At 37.6% G+C, this 17,698-nt stretch overlaps 1 protein-coding gene across 5 annotated transcripts in view; it reads left to right on the top strand.

Moving 5' to 3' along the window:
* The window catches only part of creb5 (cAMP responsive element binding protein 5), a 323,604-nt gene that overhangs the window by 81,590 nt on the left and 224,316 nt on the right, over positions 1–17,698 (top strand). For 4 of the 5 annotated variants that reach the window (XM_008117034.3, XM_008117035.3, XM_008117037.3 and 1 more), the window contains one exon: positions 3,504–3,625. The exons of the other annotated variant lie outside the window; for it this stretch is intronic. In XM_008117034.3, coding sequence (XP_008115241.1) covers positions 3,504–3,625 — 122 coding nt within the window. The remainder of the gene's footprint in view (positions 1–3,503; positions 3,626–17,698) is intronic. 5 annotated transcript variants of the gene reach the window in all.

Below are 17,698 nucleotides of genomic sequence, written 5' to 3'. Positions count from 1 at the left end.
AATCCGATCCGGGCTTCGATCCCATGACCTCTCGATCAGTAGTGATTTATTGCAGCCGGCTACTAACCAGCTACGACACAGCCCAGCCCATCAACATGGTTTAGAAATCTAAATCATGTTGATGTGATGCTGTTATGTTGTACGTTTTCCATTCCCCTACCAGTAGCAGCCAATAACAAGGAAACTCTCTACTGGATCCAACTGATGTAGTAAAGTCCTCCACAGTGGGACATACTATCTCCCACAAATAAACTGTTTTGAGTGCCTTCCCCATAATAACCATGACAGCTCTCAGTGCTTTGACTTTCTAGCATTTCTTGGACAATGCTTCATAAATATTACTAATTTAGGTTGTCAAGATTGGGATGCCCTTCATGAACAATGTGTGTTGTAAACCATTGATAGGAGTTTTCAGACAACACAGCTTTGCAATTGCTGCTTACGTGGACAAGCAGAAACTTGTTTCTGTTGCTGCTGGAAGAATTTCATACAGCTGTTCCTGTAATAAACTACATATCTCCAAAATGTTTAGTGCAGATCCATATTATATGTGCACAGTGTTTAGTTTAATCCTGCTACAAAAAAGTCCTTCCCCTTGAAGAGCATGATCATAAACAATAAAGTTTACTGAATTTAGATACTGGCGTTTAATGCTTTGGATTAACTGTGCGTCAAAGCAGTCTTGCTGTAGATGTATCATTCCTTGCATTCTCTGGCAACACTTACATTTCTAGTCTCCTTCTCCCCTCCTTTCCCATTTGAGATTTCTGGGGCATTAGGGCAAAAAGCCCAGTTGCCCAGAACATAGATTGTCTAATCCACTTGAGTAATGATGTGACAACTCAGGGGAAATAAAACTTTGTCAAAATACAAAAAAGGACACGAAAGTGAGAGGGATTTGAACCCTTCTGCTGTGTGATAGCCAGTCTTTGTTTCGGCACTCCTTTTCATTCCTATTGCTCACTTTTTGTTATCATTGCATGGAAGTAAAACACGGCTAATATATAACTGCAGCGCAGCTCTCCAGCTGAACAAGCCAAATTCCTGTTATTAAATGTACAGCAGACTAAACAGTTTTGTTAAATATCAGGCATCAAATTACACCCTTTGGATCTGTGCTTGTCACATATCTGCACTGTAGATTAATCACGTTTGTTATGGTTTAGTTTGAGAGGTTTTTGAAAAAATCTGCTTCTTTTGCTATTCTTTGGTACTGTTTTTTGTTGCCATTACTAGCCAATATTATAATTTACGTTATAAGAAACCTGTGGTCTGACAAATAAAATTTTAAAATCCATCCTCTGGTTTAACAAATCTGGCGTTTAGTTCATATAATGCGGTACATTTCCTCTACAGTACGCTTTCCAAGACTACTGTCATAGACAATCCATTCAGTGTAGAGTTTATTTCTCTAGAGCAATAGTTCTGCAACTTCCAAGTTGTTTTAAATATATACTTCATATGCTTAAACCCCAGCATTTCTGTTTCCAAGAAAGAACAAATTTCAGTGTGAATGTTCTAATTAATCACCTTGATTGGCATTTAATGGCTGCTTCCTGCCTGGGGGAATCCTTTGTTCGGAGGTGTTTTTTTCGTGTCAGGAGTGACTTGAGAAACTGCAAGTCACTTCTGGTGTGAGAGAATTGGCCGTCTGCAAGGACATTTGCCAGGGGACGCCTTGATGTTTTGATGTTTTTACCATCCTTGTGGAAGGCTTCTCTCATGTCCCCGCATGGAGCTGGAGCTGAAAGAGGGAGCTCATCTGCTCTCTCCCTGGGTTGGATTCGAACCGGCAATCTTCAGGTCAGCAACCCAACCTTCAAGTCATCAGTCCTGCCGGCACAAGGGTTTAATCCTACTGTTTGGAGGTGTTAGCTGGCCCTGATTGATTCATGTCTGGAATTGCTCTGTTTTCAGAGTGTTTTTCTTTATTTACTGTTTAGAGTTTTTTTTAATACTGGTAACTCAACTAGAAAAGTCAACCATAGCAGAGCACTTGATGAACCAATCTGGACACAGTATATTATTTGAGAACACAGAAATGCTGGACCACTCTAGTAACTATCATGTCAGAATACACAGTAAATTAAAAAAAAACTTTGAAAACGGGAATTCCAGACATGAATCAACCAGGGCCAGCTAACACCTCCGAACAAAGGATTCCCCCAGGCAGGAAGCAGCCATTAAATGCCAATCAAGGTGATTAGTTACAACATTCACACTGGCCTCGAACAGACAAGAGTTCTTTCTCCCATCCTGAACCTTCCACAGATTTATAAACCTCCCTTGCTTAGTTTTCCAATATACAGTAGAGTCTCACTTTATCCAACACTCGCTTAACCAACGTTCTGGATTATCAAACACATTTTTGTAGTCAATGTTTTCAATACATCGTGATATTTTGGTGCTAAATTCGTAAATACAGTAATTATTACATAGCATTACTGCATATTTAACTACTTTTTCTGTCAAATTTGTTTTATAACATGATGTTTTGGTGCTTAATTTGTAAAATCATAACCTAATTTGATGTTTAATAGGCTTTTCCTTAATGCCTACTTATTATCCAACATATTCGCTTATCCAACATTCTGCCGGCCCATTTATGTTGGATAAGTGAGACACTACTTTACCTCACAACCTCTGAGGATGCCTGCCATAGATGTGGGTGAAATGTCAGGAGAGAATACTTCTGGAACATGGCCATACAGCCTGGAAAACATACAACAACTCAGGAGAGAATGCTTCTGGAACATGGCCATACAGCCTGGAAAACTCACAACAATTCAGTGATTCTGTCCATGAAAGCCTTTGGCAACACAAAGGATGAATCAATTGACCCAGTGGGCACAAAGATAGTTGTACTCATTTGCTCCCCCCGCTACATTAGATGGAAAAGCACTGGCATATCATATTACGAACAGCTAGCAAAACTCTGTCACTGTATATAAAGGATTATGGAATCACTGGGCCACTTTTTTCTTCTTCTTCTTGATTTCTGTGCAACTATCAAAATCTGAGATCTGGGGCTCTGGGATACAGTATTTGATAGTCCCTTTTCTTCAATGCTCTTTGGCCAATGTAAATGATGGGGAGGAAGGGAGGTAAATACAGATGTGTGCTCAGAACATTGAAATGCAATTTTCCTTCCATTTGAAATGCAGTTTTAAAGATTGGAGTAAGTAGGGTGGGGGATTTGCTTGTATAGCCTGTACTTTTAGACCACTTTATTTTTTTAATAAAATTGTTAAAGTTGGCCTCTATGTGTGCATGCATGTGCACGTGCGTGGGAGAGAGGTTGAGAGAGAATTTAGTCTCGTAATTCTAAGTCATTTAATTTTTAATAAAACTTTATAGGAGTTACTTCCAATCAACAGTACCTTGTCCCAATCAAGCTGGCATTGCATCTTGTTGTAATATGCTGTAATATATTGTGTTACACAATACCTTGTTCTTAACTGCAAAAAATACCCACTGCAGTTCCTTTTGATATTTCTCCTCAGACCAAACTCCGACACCAACCCGATTCCTAAAGAACTGTGAGGAAGTGGGCCTCTTCAACGATATAGACTGCTCCTTAGAGCATGAGTTTAGAAAGGCACAAGAAGAAGAGAACAATAAAAGGGTATGCCTTTGTAGAATGGAAACCTCTGTTTTCTCTCCCCTCCCTAAGCGCTGTGCCCTGAAGGCAGAAGGGACTCCGTTACCTGAATGAGAAGAAGGGGGAAAACCTTTAAGTTGGAAACTAGGTGGCACTGTAGATTGTGACATGTTTTCTAACTTGCATAAACTGATAAAGCTGAATAGATAACCTGGGTGAATGCTACTGAAGGAATATTAGTTGTGTTTTGTTAGGATGGATAGAATATGATTACCAGCAGTTCATCTACACTATAGAATTAAGGCAATTTCACACCACTTTAATTTCAATGTTTTAGAATCCTGGGATTTGTAGTTTTATCAGCTCTTTAGCTTTCTCTGCCAATAGGTTGCTGGTGCCTCACATATATAGTTCTATAGGGAACCTTGATTTCCTTCCCCACACATTTGGTAAAAAAAAAAGTCAGAATTGTACACATGCAGTGTTTTGTGTATAAAAAAATGATTTTTTTTCTATTTAAGATAAATACTTGGATGGATTTCTTAAAATAGGGTCCCTACATTCAAGCAGATCAAATCCAGGCATCTAATCTGCATGTTGTTTTCATTTTTAATACCATTATATTTCAGCACTGGAACCATTTTGTTACAGTAGCTACATTTCCCAAATATGTAACTATACTCAGTCTTCCGCATTTGCTGGGGTTAAGGGCACAAGAATGACTCAGCATTGGGAAACCACATTTTTAAAAAATGCTGGGGTTTTTTTTACGTGAGAGAGAGAGCACCTCTGAAAAACCTGAAGTCACCCTGGAGGACCGAGAAACTCCTAAAGAGAATAGTTTGGTCAAATCTGCAAATAATCAAATCCACAAAAGTCAGACCTGAAGATGTGGAGGGCTCACTTTAGCAGAACTTTCCAAGCATTTCATGCTGGTGACATTTCATGCTAATAAATAATTAAACAAACAAACAAACAAACAAATAAATTACAATATTACCATACTATAAATTACTATACCGTGAAATGATGCATTTTTGACATGCATCATTTCATGATATAGTAATTTATTATTTATTTATTTACTATATTTATATCAGCTCTTTGGCTTAGAAATGGAGATGAGCACCAGCTCCCAGAGTCGGACACGACCAAACTTAACGTCAGGGGAAACCTTTATCTTTACCTTTATATGTATACTACACCTTTCTAGCCCCAAAGGGGACTCAAAGCAGCTTATAAGTAGGCAACAATTCAATGCCACTTAAACAGACGTACAAATAAAATAAACATAGTCATTAAAAATCAAGGTTAAAAACATCTAAACGTTAAAACCAATTATTAAAAATTACACAATCCATAATCATTGTCCAGGAGTCATTCCAGTCGTAATCACATATTATTCCATATTCACATTGCACTGAAATTACATTGCACTGAAATTCAGTTTTACTAGCAAACCAGAGGTTAAAGGACCTCTTACAAAAAATATGGACACATACCTACATTGTAATAACAAAATGTGTCAGGGACACTACATCTCATACGAACATTTCATTTATATATATTTAAAAACATATGATTTATTGCTTATTTACATAGACTTAAAGGTTTCTTGTTATGTCCATATGACACATCTCGCATACTGCAGCTGACACACTAATATGGTTTGGAAAGCTCTGGTTTAGAGTAATGTCTGAAGTACTGGACTTGGACCAGGGAGATGCAAGTTGAAGTTCTGGCATGGTCATGGAATTTACCATGTGACCTTGGGCTATCACTATCTATCAGGAAATGTATTGTGTAACAACGACAATGACATTTTGTAATGCACACATCTTGTATAGTCATTGGATTACTACAGTATTTTTTTTTTGCTGTTTTCCCACCTATTGATGACAAAAAGGCTTAAGGATATGAAAGGTACTACATGATCCATTGGTAGTTACTTCTAAAAGGACTAAGGAAGAGGCCATATAGAGGACAAATTAGAAACCGGACATCATTGTCTTGCATCTTCTTCCTTGTTGTTTGCACCCTCTGGATGTAACTCTTCCCCACCTTTCCTGTTTCATGCCTTGCCTTTTACCTTCACAATGCCTCCCCCTCTTAACCCTGCACCTTTTTCCATTCCTTGCTTTATCTTATACGAGGGTTATCCAGAAAGTAGATTACGTTTTGGAATTAAAAATGAACAAAGTATAGGAGAAAACATTTACCATTTGCAGTTGAAAGCCACACCCAAATACCACACCTCACATAGTCGCCATTCAAATCTAGGCACTTACCATAGCGATGAATGAGCTGTGCAACTTCTTCCCCACTAAACTCTGCCACTTGCGTCCTCAACCACTTGTTTCCAACAATGGGGGCATGACTGGCAACGCAGCATTTTGGCGATGCTGCACAGCTGCGGGAAGGGCTGACTGGCTGGTAGCGGCAGAGTTTAGTGGGGAAGGAGTTGCAAAGCTTATTCATCGCTATGGTAAGTGCCTAGATTTGAATGGCGACTACATGAGATGTGGTATTTGAGTGTGGCTTTCAACTGCATATTGTAAATGTTTTCTCCTATACTTTGTTCATTTTTAATTCCAAAACGTAATCTACTTTCTGGATAGCCCTCGTACTTCACAATGCTTTCCTTCCATGCTTTTTGCCCTCCACCACTTGCCTCTCCCACCCTCCCTTTCCTCCCAGCCCTACTCACCATGTGCCACCACTCTGGGTGATATTTCAGGCCCATCCTAGAATTTATGTATGTGTGGTGAAATAGATTCCTGAGCTTCCCTATCATGTCTGTAGAGCATGTAGTAACTTCTGTCTTGTGTGAAGCAGCCCTCGGTTTTCCAAGTATGACAGATAGTATCCAGGCAGTTGATTACAATTAACTAGATCAGATCTAGACTTGCATATGTGAGCAAGTCAGTACAATTTTAAATACGATTTTTATTTGTTGTTCATACTACCAAGACACTTTACTCAATCAATAGAGCTGTCTGGCACAGGGAGCTTGCAATCTTAATTTTGTTGGGGGGCTGGGAGATCTGATGAAAATGTACAAAAGGGAAAATAGTGAGGAAAAATGCACAGTAGACATGTGTAGTCATGGAGGAAAAATAGATCACAGGTATGACTGGGGAGTATCATTTCTGGTTCCGTGATACATCCAGGCTTTAACAGTTGGATCACATGATCTACCAAGAAAATTAGAGATGCTATGAATGATATTTGATAATAGCGAGGGCTACCTGGAATCCAAGACTATGAACCTGATTTTTGTGTTTGCTAGATGTAACTAACAACTATACAAGAGAGTGTCGCCCAGCCTCTGCAATTCAAAGTAGCAATGTAGACAGTATTGGCAGATCAGGTTATCATCTGATCCACAAGCAACAGGTTTTAGGTTTACACTTGTCTCAGCTTAAACTTTCCAATACATAGGGTTATATTTGCAAGCACATGACCTTTCCTGCTGGCAAATTGCCTTCTGAGCAATGAATGCAGATTTGAGAGAATAACAGTCAAAGCTGGGACAATCAGATTTGCTTTCTTATGAATCAATTGGATCAACTTCATTACATCAGGATATTAAATCTTATCTGCATTCTCTTACATGTGTCAGGAGGAAAAAAAGAGCAAATAGCATCCAGACTGGGACATTGCAAGGTACTCTCTTTGAAAAAGTGTATGTTTACTATGATGCAGTAATGTACTAAGATTATCTTTGAAATACTTTTAATTTACAATACTTTACCAGTTATATGCAACAGCAGGAATAATTAACAATGACAATTAGTAATAATGATACTGATTAATAATAATAGTAACGAAAAGGAGGGGAAGGTCATATAATTGGTGCCCCTGTGCAAGCAATTCTAAAAAAGATGCATTTTTTTCTTTTTGTGATATTGGAATGTACTATACACTGAAATCTGGCTGATTCTCAGTCAACCATCTGGATTTACAGGGATTCAGTTAACAACAACAACCTATTGCTTTATTCCTGTTCTCAATCATATATTAGCATCTTATGGCTAAACCACTTATGGGTAAGAAATGTGAGTAATGTGAAAATGTAGTTACAGTTTATGCACAAAACTTGCTTTCAGTATCATGCTTGGGCACTCTTTACATTATATTTCTCTTCAATAACTCCCATGGTTATTAAACCAGCCATAATTTACTTGATAACAAATAAATACTCTTTCAAGAACCACAGCAAGACTCATAGATGCCTGATTGCAACAAGAACTGGAACTGCCCTACAGAGCCAAAATAAATAAATAAATAAATAAAAATGGGGAGGGGGGAGGGGCAGCTGAAACAATATTTATTTTTTTAGTGAATCATGAACACAAAATAATTTAAATTCTATGACTCATTCTATATTTTATATAGAGTTAATTAAATCAAAATTCTCTTTTAGCTACAAAGTTTCAAGTCTAAAAAAACTGAAAATGACTCTTAATTGGTAATTTAGTGATTTCAAAGGAGTACCACAACAGCTGTTGGAAACTCTTGAAAACTGTGTCAGTGTACTTTGACAGAAAACAGGCTCCATCGATAAACTTCAGTGGACACTCAAAGAGTGCAAGTCCAGTCAATCTTTCTTGCCCCATTGTTCTTCTTATGTATGTTTTCAAATGTTTAAGAGTTGAAAATAACCTTTCATCTTTAATTGTTGACAAATTACAGTATAATACAATATACAGTATAATATTTACAAATTGTTACGGTATAATAATTACCAATTATTATACCATTCATCTGTAATTGTTGACACTGGCAGTGTTTCAGAAATCCAAAGAAGTTACTTCACATTCAGAAAAAAACAGTATAACAGACAAGATATGCTTCCAGTACATTTGATTATTTTTCTGCAGGTGCAATCTTTTTCCATTTTCTACACCACAAGTCAAATTCTTCCATCAGTGTGTCAGTATCTTGAAGGCATTCATTGAAAAGTTCTGTACACTTGTTCAGATTGGGTTTTAAATGGCCACAACTAATAGGAAAAAACACTTGCAGTTCCTGGACTACTTCTCTGTGTCTTGTAAACTTTTCTTGAAGCTGGCTGCAGAAAAAGTCCAGAAATAAAATTTACATATTTAGCCTATAATATTCCATTGTTGTTGGTGACATTACCTGGATAATGTTGCTTTTACAAGTCTGCTTTGAACAGATGTGAGGAATCCGAACTTCTCCACCTATAGATCTTGTCACCAGTGCTGAGCTAAGATTGAGTTTTGATTTTAGTTGAATTCCATACAGAGAGTGAAGATGGTGATGGAGGTGAACTGCTTATGCATTGTCTCAGGCAGCAAAATGTCCAGAAAGTGGTATATAAAGTGCTTTGAACACTTAAAGTGTTAAGTGGAATGAATGTTAAGTGTAGCTATTAATAGTTAATTCTGACCAACATTGGAAAATGTAGATTATAATGTTTATGGACATCGTAAAAATTCTAAAGTGTAAAGGAGAACAGCAAATGGATGAGTTTCATATTAAAATATAAATATAAAAAGATGTGGAAAACTGATATTGAATGTACTGCATTCCCCAGAGTATCTGACATGAAGTTGCCTGAAAGAGAAAAAACACTTCAGAAGTATACATTAGGGTCACAGGCATTATTGACTATTGATTTAGCACAAGGCATTAGGAGTTAACAGCCATCTTTTAAAAAGTATGCTGTGATGGCATTTTACTATATGATTTCTTATGCTGTGTAATTTGGAGCCTCTCAAAATACATCAATAGAAGGCCATTTTTATGATTTCAGACACTTAGCTATACCATTTCAGATTCATCCTTCATTTAATGCCACATCAGGGAATCCATGTGAATGCCAGCTGGAATTTGCAATAACTCCAGCATAGCTGCCTGACTCTAATGCAAGGATGTTTCAGAAGCATTTAGAAAACACTTTTAATCAACGTAGAATTTGATTACTAGCCCACAACAAAGAAATCGAATAAGGCAATGTACAGTCAGCCCTCCACATTTATTGGGTTTAAGGATATAGTGCGAGTGAAAATACTTCAAATAAAAATGACTGTTTTTAAATTGTATTTCTTGACCATTGTTATTATATAAATTGCAGTAAAATCTTTTTAAGCTGAGATAACATCTCTTTAGGAATTTCTAGTTTGTCCAGCAAATCTATTTCCTGTCTGAAATTGACCACAGAATTGCACAGGAGATCTACAGATTCTTGGATAGAACATTTTAATCAAATCCATGAATAATCAAATCCAAAAAAAGTCAAAACTGCAAATGTGGGTAGCTCAGTGTACATATGTTCATGGAAAATGTATGGGAAATATTACTAAAGAAGCTATTGAGCACTTTATTTACTGCAACAAGAAACTCCCAGCTTCATTTAGATTCAACTAAGTCCACATGTTGGTGGTAGCCACTTAGTGACTAAACTGTGTGAAGACACTATCCACGCAAGCACTTTAGAATGGGAGCAGATACATCAAAATGTCATGTTCATGAACGTCATGTCCTTCAAGGTTCTCTCCCAGACTCTATGTTCACATATTTATAAATATTTGGATGAAAGACAGGTGATGCTCATAGTATTTTCAGATAGCATACTGCGAGGAGTCACTGACACCTCAGAAGAATCATAGATGTATGTGTATGTATGTGTGTGTGTATGTGTGTGTGTGGATGTATGTATGTATGTGTGTGTGTGTGTGTGTGTGTGTGTATATATATATATATATATATATATATATATATATATATATCAGTATATATGAAGTCTTTAAAAATCTTGGTAGACCACGAGTTACAATTCAACACTGTGATGCAGTGACAAAAAAGTAATTCATTCTGGGATGTGTGATCTATAACAGCATTTTTCAACCTGGGGGTCAGGATCCCCGGGTGGATTGCAAGGTGTTGTCAGAGTGGTCACCAAGGACCACCAGAAAACACATATTTCTGATGGTCTTTGGAATCCCTTTGACAGAGAAGGCTGAAGATCTCTCTGCCTTTTTGGCCTAATTCTTTCATTAGTGGGGTTCAAGCGGCTATTTTGATTGTAGGTGTACTATAAATCCCAGCAACCCCAACTCCCAATTGTCAAGGTCTATTTTCCCCCAAACTCCACCAGTGTTCATATGTGGGCATATTGAGTATTCGTGCCAAGTTTAGTCCAGATCCATGATTGTTTGAATCCACAGTGTTCTCTGGATGTAGGTGAACTACAACTCCAAAACTCAAGGTCAATGCCCACCAAACCCTTCCAGTAGTTTCTGTTGGTCATGGGAGTTCTGTGTGCCAAGTTTGGTTCAATTCCATCGTTGGCGGAGTTCAGAATGGTTTTTTGATTGTAAGTGAACTATAAATCCCAGCACTTATAACTCCCAAATGACAAAATCATTTCCCCCCTCCAACCCCACCAGTATTCAAATTTGGGCGTATAGCGTATTTGTGCCAAATTTGGTCCAGTGAATGAAAATACATCCTGCATACAGATATTTACATTACAATTCATAACAGTACCAAAATTACAATTATGGAGTAGCAATGAAAATAATTTTATGGTTGGGGGTCACCACAACATGAGGAACTGCATAAAGGGGTCATGGCATTAGGAAGGTTGAGAACCACTGATCTATAATGTGCAGGTCAAGAGAAATAACAGTACAATCTATTCTGCTTTAGTCAGACACCATTTGGTAGGCAGTGTTCAGTTTTGGGCACCACAGATCAAGAAGGATATTGGCAAGCTGGAATATGTTCAGACCAAGAGACCAAAGTGCTAAATGCTCTGGAAACTATACTTTGTGAGATTAGTTGAAGGAACTGGTTTTGTTTAACCTGGAAAAGATTGAAAAGTGATAACTATCCCAGAATATATAAAGGGTTGTCTTGTGGAGAAGATGGAGCAAGCGTATTTTCTTTTCTCTCCAGAGGACAGAACCCAAAACAATGAAATCATATTATAAGACATGAGATTCTGATAAACATTAGGAAATATCTCCAGATGGTAAGAGCTGTTTACCGGTGGGATGGGCTATTTTAGAATGTAGTAGATTCTTCCTCTAACTATGGATACTTGCAGTTGTAGTCAATGGATCAGATGCCAATTGGAATCTATCCCAGCTCAATAGTTCTACAAATGATCTGTATTTCCCATCATGTCAAAACATATTATCTTAAATCAAATTCGGGTGATATGTTATGAAACTGTGGGATGGGGAGCTAAAAGCAGGGATACATGTCTGTGTTGTCCTTAAACAGAGATGGTAGGATACAATGAAAATAAACAATGCAACCTAGAAACAGGGAAGTACATTGTTAGCAGAGATAATAGGCTTGGTGAGCAGTGGTCTCCGGTAGCATAGTAGTAAATTTTGTAGAGCAAGCACTTTGTCACAGTAGTCCCCAGATAGATAGATAGATAGATAGATAGATAGATAGATAGATAGATAGATAGATAGATATAAATTTAAGCTGCAAATGTGTATGTTGATCCATATATTCAAAATTGCAAAAGACCCTGTGTGTTTATATTGTGGTCTTTTGTGATGATAATATGCTCCAGTTACTCATTCAAGATCACTACTCCAAACCCTATTACAAAATGGATATCTCACAACAATATCTTGTTTTTTCTGGGAAATTCCCTCTTCCTCCCCACACAGTTTTGAGGGGAAGGAGATGATATTGTTTTTCCTGTGCATCTGCAATCCACAATCACAACAGTCTGATACTACTTTAACTGTGAAGGCTCCATCCTTTGAAATGTTGAGTTTTGTAGTTCAGTGAAATGCTCCTTGCTGTAGGTTTCTTGAACTGTACTACTAGGACTTTCTCAGAGAGAAATTTAAGTAGCCCACCAGATGACAATCTTTAGAATTATGTAAGATGGAGCTATTGATGTTGATGCTGTAATATTGCAGTGTGAATATTTTGCTAATCAAACTTAACTTTTATTTATTAAACCCACCTCATGAGCCATAGTTCTGCCATATCACAAATAGCCTCGGAAGATGAACAATGGGCACCCTAAAAATTTTCAAATTCAGATAGCCCAGCAGGTTTAGCTCAGATAATCACAAGTTTTCCCACTGCAAACAGACACACAGAGCCACAGTCCTTTGTCTGAAATATATTGACAAAAAAGAAAGAAAAGAACTGTCGTTCTGTGTTTGTGGGAATCTAGTGATGCAATGCTTGGATACATGGTGGTGTGATCCAGGATTTTCAGTTGGCATTTTTATTGCTTCTCTCACCAGAACCTTCTTTGGAATAGATGGCTGATGGAATGCAATGATAGGAGTCTCATTAATAGCTTTATCAAGAAATGGGGAATTAGCTATCAAGGGGAGCTTTATTTGACTGCCAAGTGGTAATTGGGAGATGATGAGTCAACCTTAACTGTGATTGTTCTAATTTTTTACTGGTTCTTTTTTGTATGGAAGAGGTATCTACTAGTGACTATAGTAATCTGATACAAATTGCATTCAGTGATAAATGATGGACTCCATCTTCAAAACAGCTGTTGCTTTAGTTAACCAAATTCTTTGCTAGTAGAGGATGTCATTGTTGTATACACATTTAATTTTGGTATCACACAATCTATTTTGTTGGTTTTTTATATGTGTAGAGTGGCAAGAATTGCAGTTCAAATACAAATGGTCATTGTTTGCTTTTCAAGACAATCTTGTTATTCTTGATTATTAGATAAAATATTCAGGAAATGAATTTGTAGAACTTCAAGAGTGATGATGTAGGTGTAGGGCCCGGGCTGTGGCGCAGGCTGGTGAGCAGCCTGCTGCAATAAATCACTGACCATGAGGTCATGAGTTTGAGGCCAACCCGTGGCGGGGTGAGCACCCGTCAATTAAAAATATAAAAAATTAGCCCCTGCTCGTTGCTGACCTAGCAACCCGAAAGATAGTTGCATCTATCAAGTAGGAAATAAGGTACCACTTATAAAGTGGAGAGGCAAATTTAACTAATTTACGACATTGGAATGAGGAAGTGCCATCACAGTGGATGATGAAGCAGCCGCTCCCCCCGTGGCCAGAATTGAACATCCCCTCAGGAGAAGGTTAAATTGCCTCTGCGTCTGTCTGTCTCTGTCTCGGTTCTATGTGTATATGAGCATTGAATGTTTGCTCTATATGTATATAATGTGATCCGCCGTGAGTCCCCTTCGGGGTGAGAAGGGTGGAATATAAATACTATAAATAAATAATAAATACATTCAATAGTAGGATAGAAATGATGTATAAAAGAATCCCACACTTTCTCTGCCACTGGTCCATATCCTGGAGATGTTCTCTAGGCATCAGTACCATACAGGTGGCTCATATTTAGATTGACTGAATATATTTTAATCTAATTTAACCATTAATAAATTACGATATGATGGATCTGTGCATGTTCCATGGACTTGAAGGTAATTTTGAGGGGTCAGTAATAAAATTATTGCATGTGAAGATCATTGTAGCTAGGGTAGTAATAACTTCTACCCAATGTGTTTCATTGATACTTACCATATATACTAAAGTATAAGCTGACCTGAATATAAGCCGGCCAAGACCCTCACTCAAGTATAAGCCAAAGGGGCTGTTTCAGCTCTAAAAAGGGCTAGAAAACTTGGCTTATACTCGAGTATATACGGTAGTTTCAGGAACTCGGTAATAGCCTAAATAAAAACTATATGTTCATAAAGAGATTTATGCTATTTACAATGATTTAATTGGCAGTCGGACAGCCATGACAATGACTCTGGTGACCAAGATTCAAATCCCCAATTGGCCATGGAAAACCACTGGGTTCCTTTGGGCAAGTCACTCTAGGAGGAAGGCAAACACAAATCCTATTCTGAAAAAACTCTTTTATCTTTATGGCCACAGTAAGTTGGAAATGAGTTGAACACACACAACAAGAAGCTTGGGAATAATGACATAGGAGGAGCTTTGGCGGCAAAAAATCTTTGTATACCTATCAAAATGATGAATCTAATGTTTTAAAATCATTTTAAAAATAGGTATATTGGCAATTTACGCTTGATATTGAGCTAAGGAACACAACTTCATTGTAATAAGGTAGTGTTGTTTTTACGAAAGATCCTCTTCAAGTAAGATGCTTAAATCTGTCAGTCTTCTTAGTGTGTCTTCTTTTGTCTATTCAATACAAACTCTTCCCTTTTTGTAGCTCAGTTGTAAGCAGCATTTGGAATTCAGGGGTTAGTAATAGGACACTGCTGATACACTTTAGAGCAAGGTGCACTTCTGTTTTATTTATGGAGACAGACATGCAGGTTGAGGACTTAATCATACCTGATAAATCATGCTAGAAGGCCTATTAGAACCATATGCTGATTTTGCATTAAACGTAGAGAGGTTGTTTTTAGACCAATAGTCTTCCCTACTTCCTCCTCCCGGTACTTACCTTCTCGATTGCCCCCTCCTCTCTGGTCATCCCTTTACCCTTGTTTGTGAACTATTTATGTGTTTAAGTGGTATCATTTGTGTGGGGAAGGGGACATTAATCTCGGAAATATTGTTAATGGAAATGGGTAGAAACAGGAATAAAAAGCCAGACTTGGACTGAGCTTGTTATGGTTATAACCATCTTTATTTAGTAGGCATTGCGAAGTTAGAGCCAAAAAGTGAGCAACAGGAAACACTAATAAAGGCATCAGAAACCAGAAGAATGGCTAGCTATCAATTTGCTCAGGATGAGGTAGTCATTTTGACCTAGGTGTTTATGTTGCTGATTGTAAAGCATTGCAAGAAATTCTAGGACCTTTTCAATAAGAGGGCTCTTTTGCCTGTCTTACATGGGAAGAGCAGGTTTTCCTTGCTTTCCTAATGGGCTCTATGCTAATTCTTACAGGATATGAAACTCTACCCCTTAGTTCCTTAAGCTGTTTACTTGGAAGTAAGATCCAATATGTTTTTTGAGATTTCTACCAATGTAAACTCAGATAGGGCTGTATCCTGTTTTGACTCATTATCTCGGATGCAGCATGTATTGGAACCAGACCTAGGCTGTATTAACACTGCAGTTGGACATCACATTATGGCCCAATGCTATAGCAATTTAGGATTTGTAGTTTTGTAAGATATTTAGTCTTCCCTGTTAGAGACCTCTGGTGCCACAACAAACAAATCTCAGGATTCCATAGGACGGAGCTATGACAGTTACAACTGCTTTAATTCTGCAATGTGGATGGTCAGCTAGTCACACTCAGAGCAGAAACTAGATTCAAAGAACAAAACTCAGAGATAAAATCTCATTTCAGTTGGTTTCTTATGAGTATGTTGGCTTGCTCCAATTTCTGTGGATGTACTTGAGATAGATGAAGTCTAGATACAGTCCATTAAAATCAGTAATATTACTTGTATAGCCGAATCCAGCCTATTATTCCTGTAGTAATAATTGAATAGCTTATGTACATGACATATCATGATAATTAATTGCATGGCATACAGTACAATCTTTAGTATGTTTATATAGAAGTCACATTGGGTCCAAGTGACTTACTCTTTAATAAGCGTATTCAAGGTTGCAGCCATATTATTATAATTCACTTCTAATTCTGCTGGTTGTTTTAAATTGATGGAGGGGGAAAGAGATCTCCAAAGACAACACTTGTGCCGACTGGATTTCCCCCCTACCTTACACAGACTGTTGCAATCTTTTCTTAAGCCTCCCTCAGGATTTCCGGGGCTTTTGCGATTGGGCCTTGCTTCCCATTTCCAAAAGGCGAGTTTCCTCTCTGGAAAAGCAGTGCTGTTGTTGATGATGATATATGCATCAAATATCCACTGGAGTTAATCTCACAATGCAGGTCCCTAATTTGTGCCTCAAGGTCAAAGGAAAAGAAAACAGAGCCAAAATGGGAGGCATAAATCCACTAAAGCAAGAACAGCCCCCAAGTAAAGTAGGGGATCTTGATTTGATATGTTCGGTATTAGTGGCAGCTAACAATGAGATACCAAACATCCAGCTTTAAGCCCTTTATGTTGGTTTAGAGAAGGAGTGCCCTTTTTTCTTGGCTTCTGCAAGACATATGTGGGGCAAATCGAATGAACAGTACTTTTTCTAAGACTTTTCTTAAGAAGTCAATAGCTTCTCCCCTTGCTTTACATTTGCTTTAACTGTTTTCAGGGGTCAAAAATAATTTTGGAAGTTTTGAACTTTGGAAACTACATTGTAGTAACTTCTCCTATGGCAGTTACTACAATATGCAAACTCCTGCCTTTCCTTGCCTTCATATCTCCAAGGAGTTGTAGCAAAGTTAGAGAAAGGAACATAAATCCATATTTGGTTCATCAAGGCATTGCTCATCACTCATTTTCTTGCTGTCTTGTATTTGGCGGGGAGGAAAAGGGTGTATCTTTTCTTATTGGAGTAAAAAGCATTTGGGGAAAACTAGGGAGACCATATCAGTTTTACTTGGGAACAAACACTGGTTTTTGGCTTGTTCCCAAATGAGGGTGTAATCTTTCAAAGATTGCAGTGTACAATGAATGGGCACAATTATTACCCCAACTGGAGCATCAATCAGGATAGTATTCATGTTATGCCATTATGCTCTCCATCCACTCTAATCTCAAGGAGATAGGATAGCCAGTTGGAAGTGGTCAATGAACAAGAAAATAAAGAGGAAAAATAAACCCATGGAAAATATTGCCTTGAAAACAAACACTTACTTGAATGATTAAAACAATTGCACAGAAAAAAATCTGATGGGTTTTATAACCACTCAATTGCCATCAGGGTTACATTATTGTTATAACATGCTAAAATATGTCTCTGCTTAAGCCATACAAAGTTAAGTCCTTCAAAAATAATCCATATGAAAAATAAAGGATCTTCTAAAAGGATCTTTGAAAAATGATTGGCTAGAATGGCTAGAAGATATTTATTTTAGAAGAGGATCTGCTTCTCTGTGCTTCCTTTTTCTTTTATAAAAGTTAGTATTTAAATGCCTGCGAAACTGTTCAAAGAAGTTCTCTTTCTTCAAAGACTCTCCATAAACACCATATCATTTTTACCTGTATAGATTTAACTTTTTCCCTATATTACCCCATTTCTTTGTCAACTTGTACTTCA

This window comes from Anolis carolinensis, chromosome 6 (assembly GCF_035594765.1).
Source record: "Anolis carolinensis isolate JA03-04 chromosome 6, rAnoCar3.1.pri, whole genome shotgun sequence".
Taxonomy (NCBI): Eukaryota; Metazoa; Chordata; class Lepidosauria; order Squamata; family Dactyloidae; genus Anolis; species Anolis carolinensis.
Note: the sequence above shows the minus strand (reverse complement) of the source record. Positions and strands in the feature narration are given on the sequence as shown.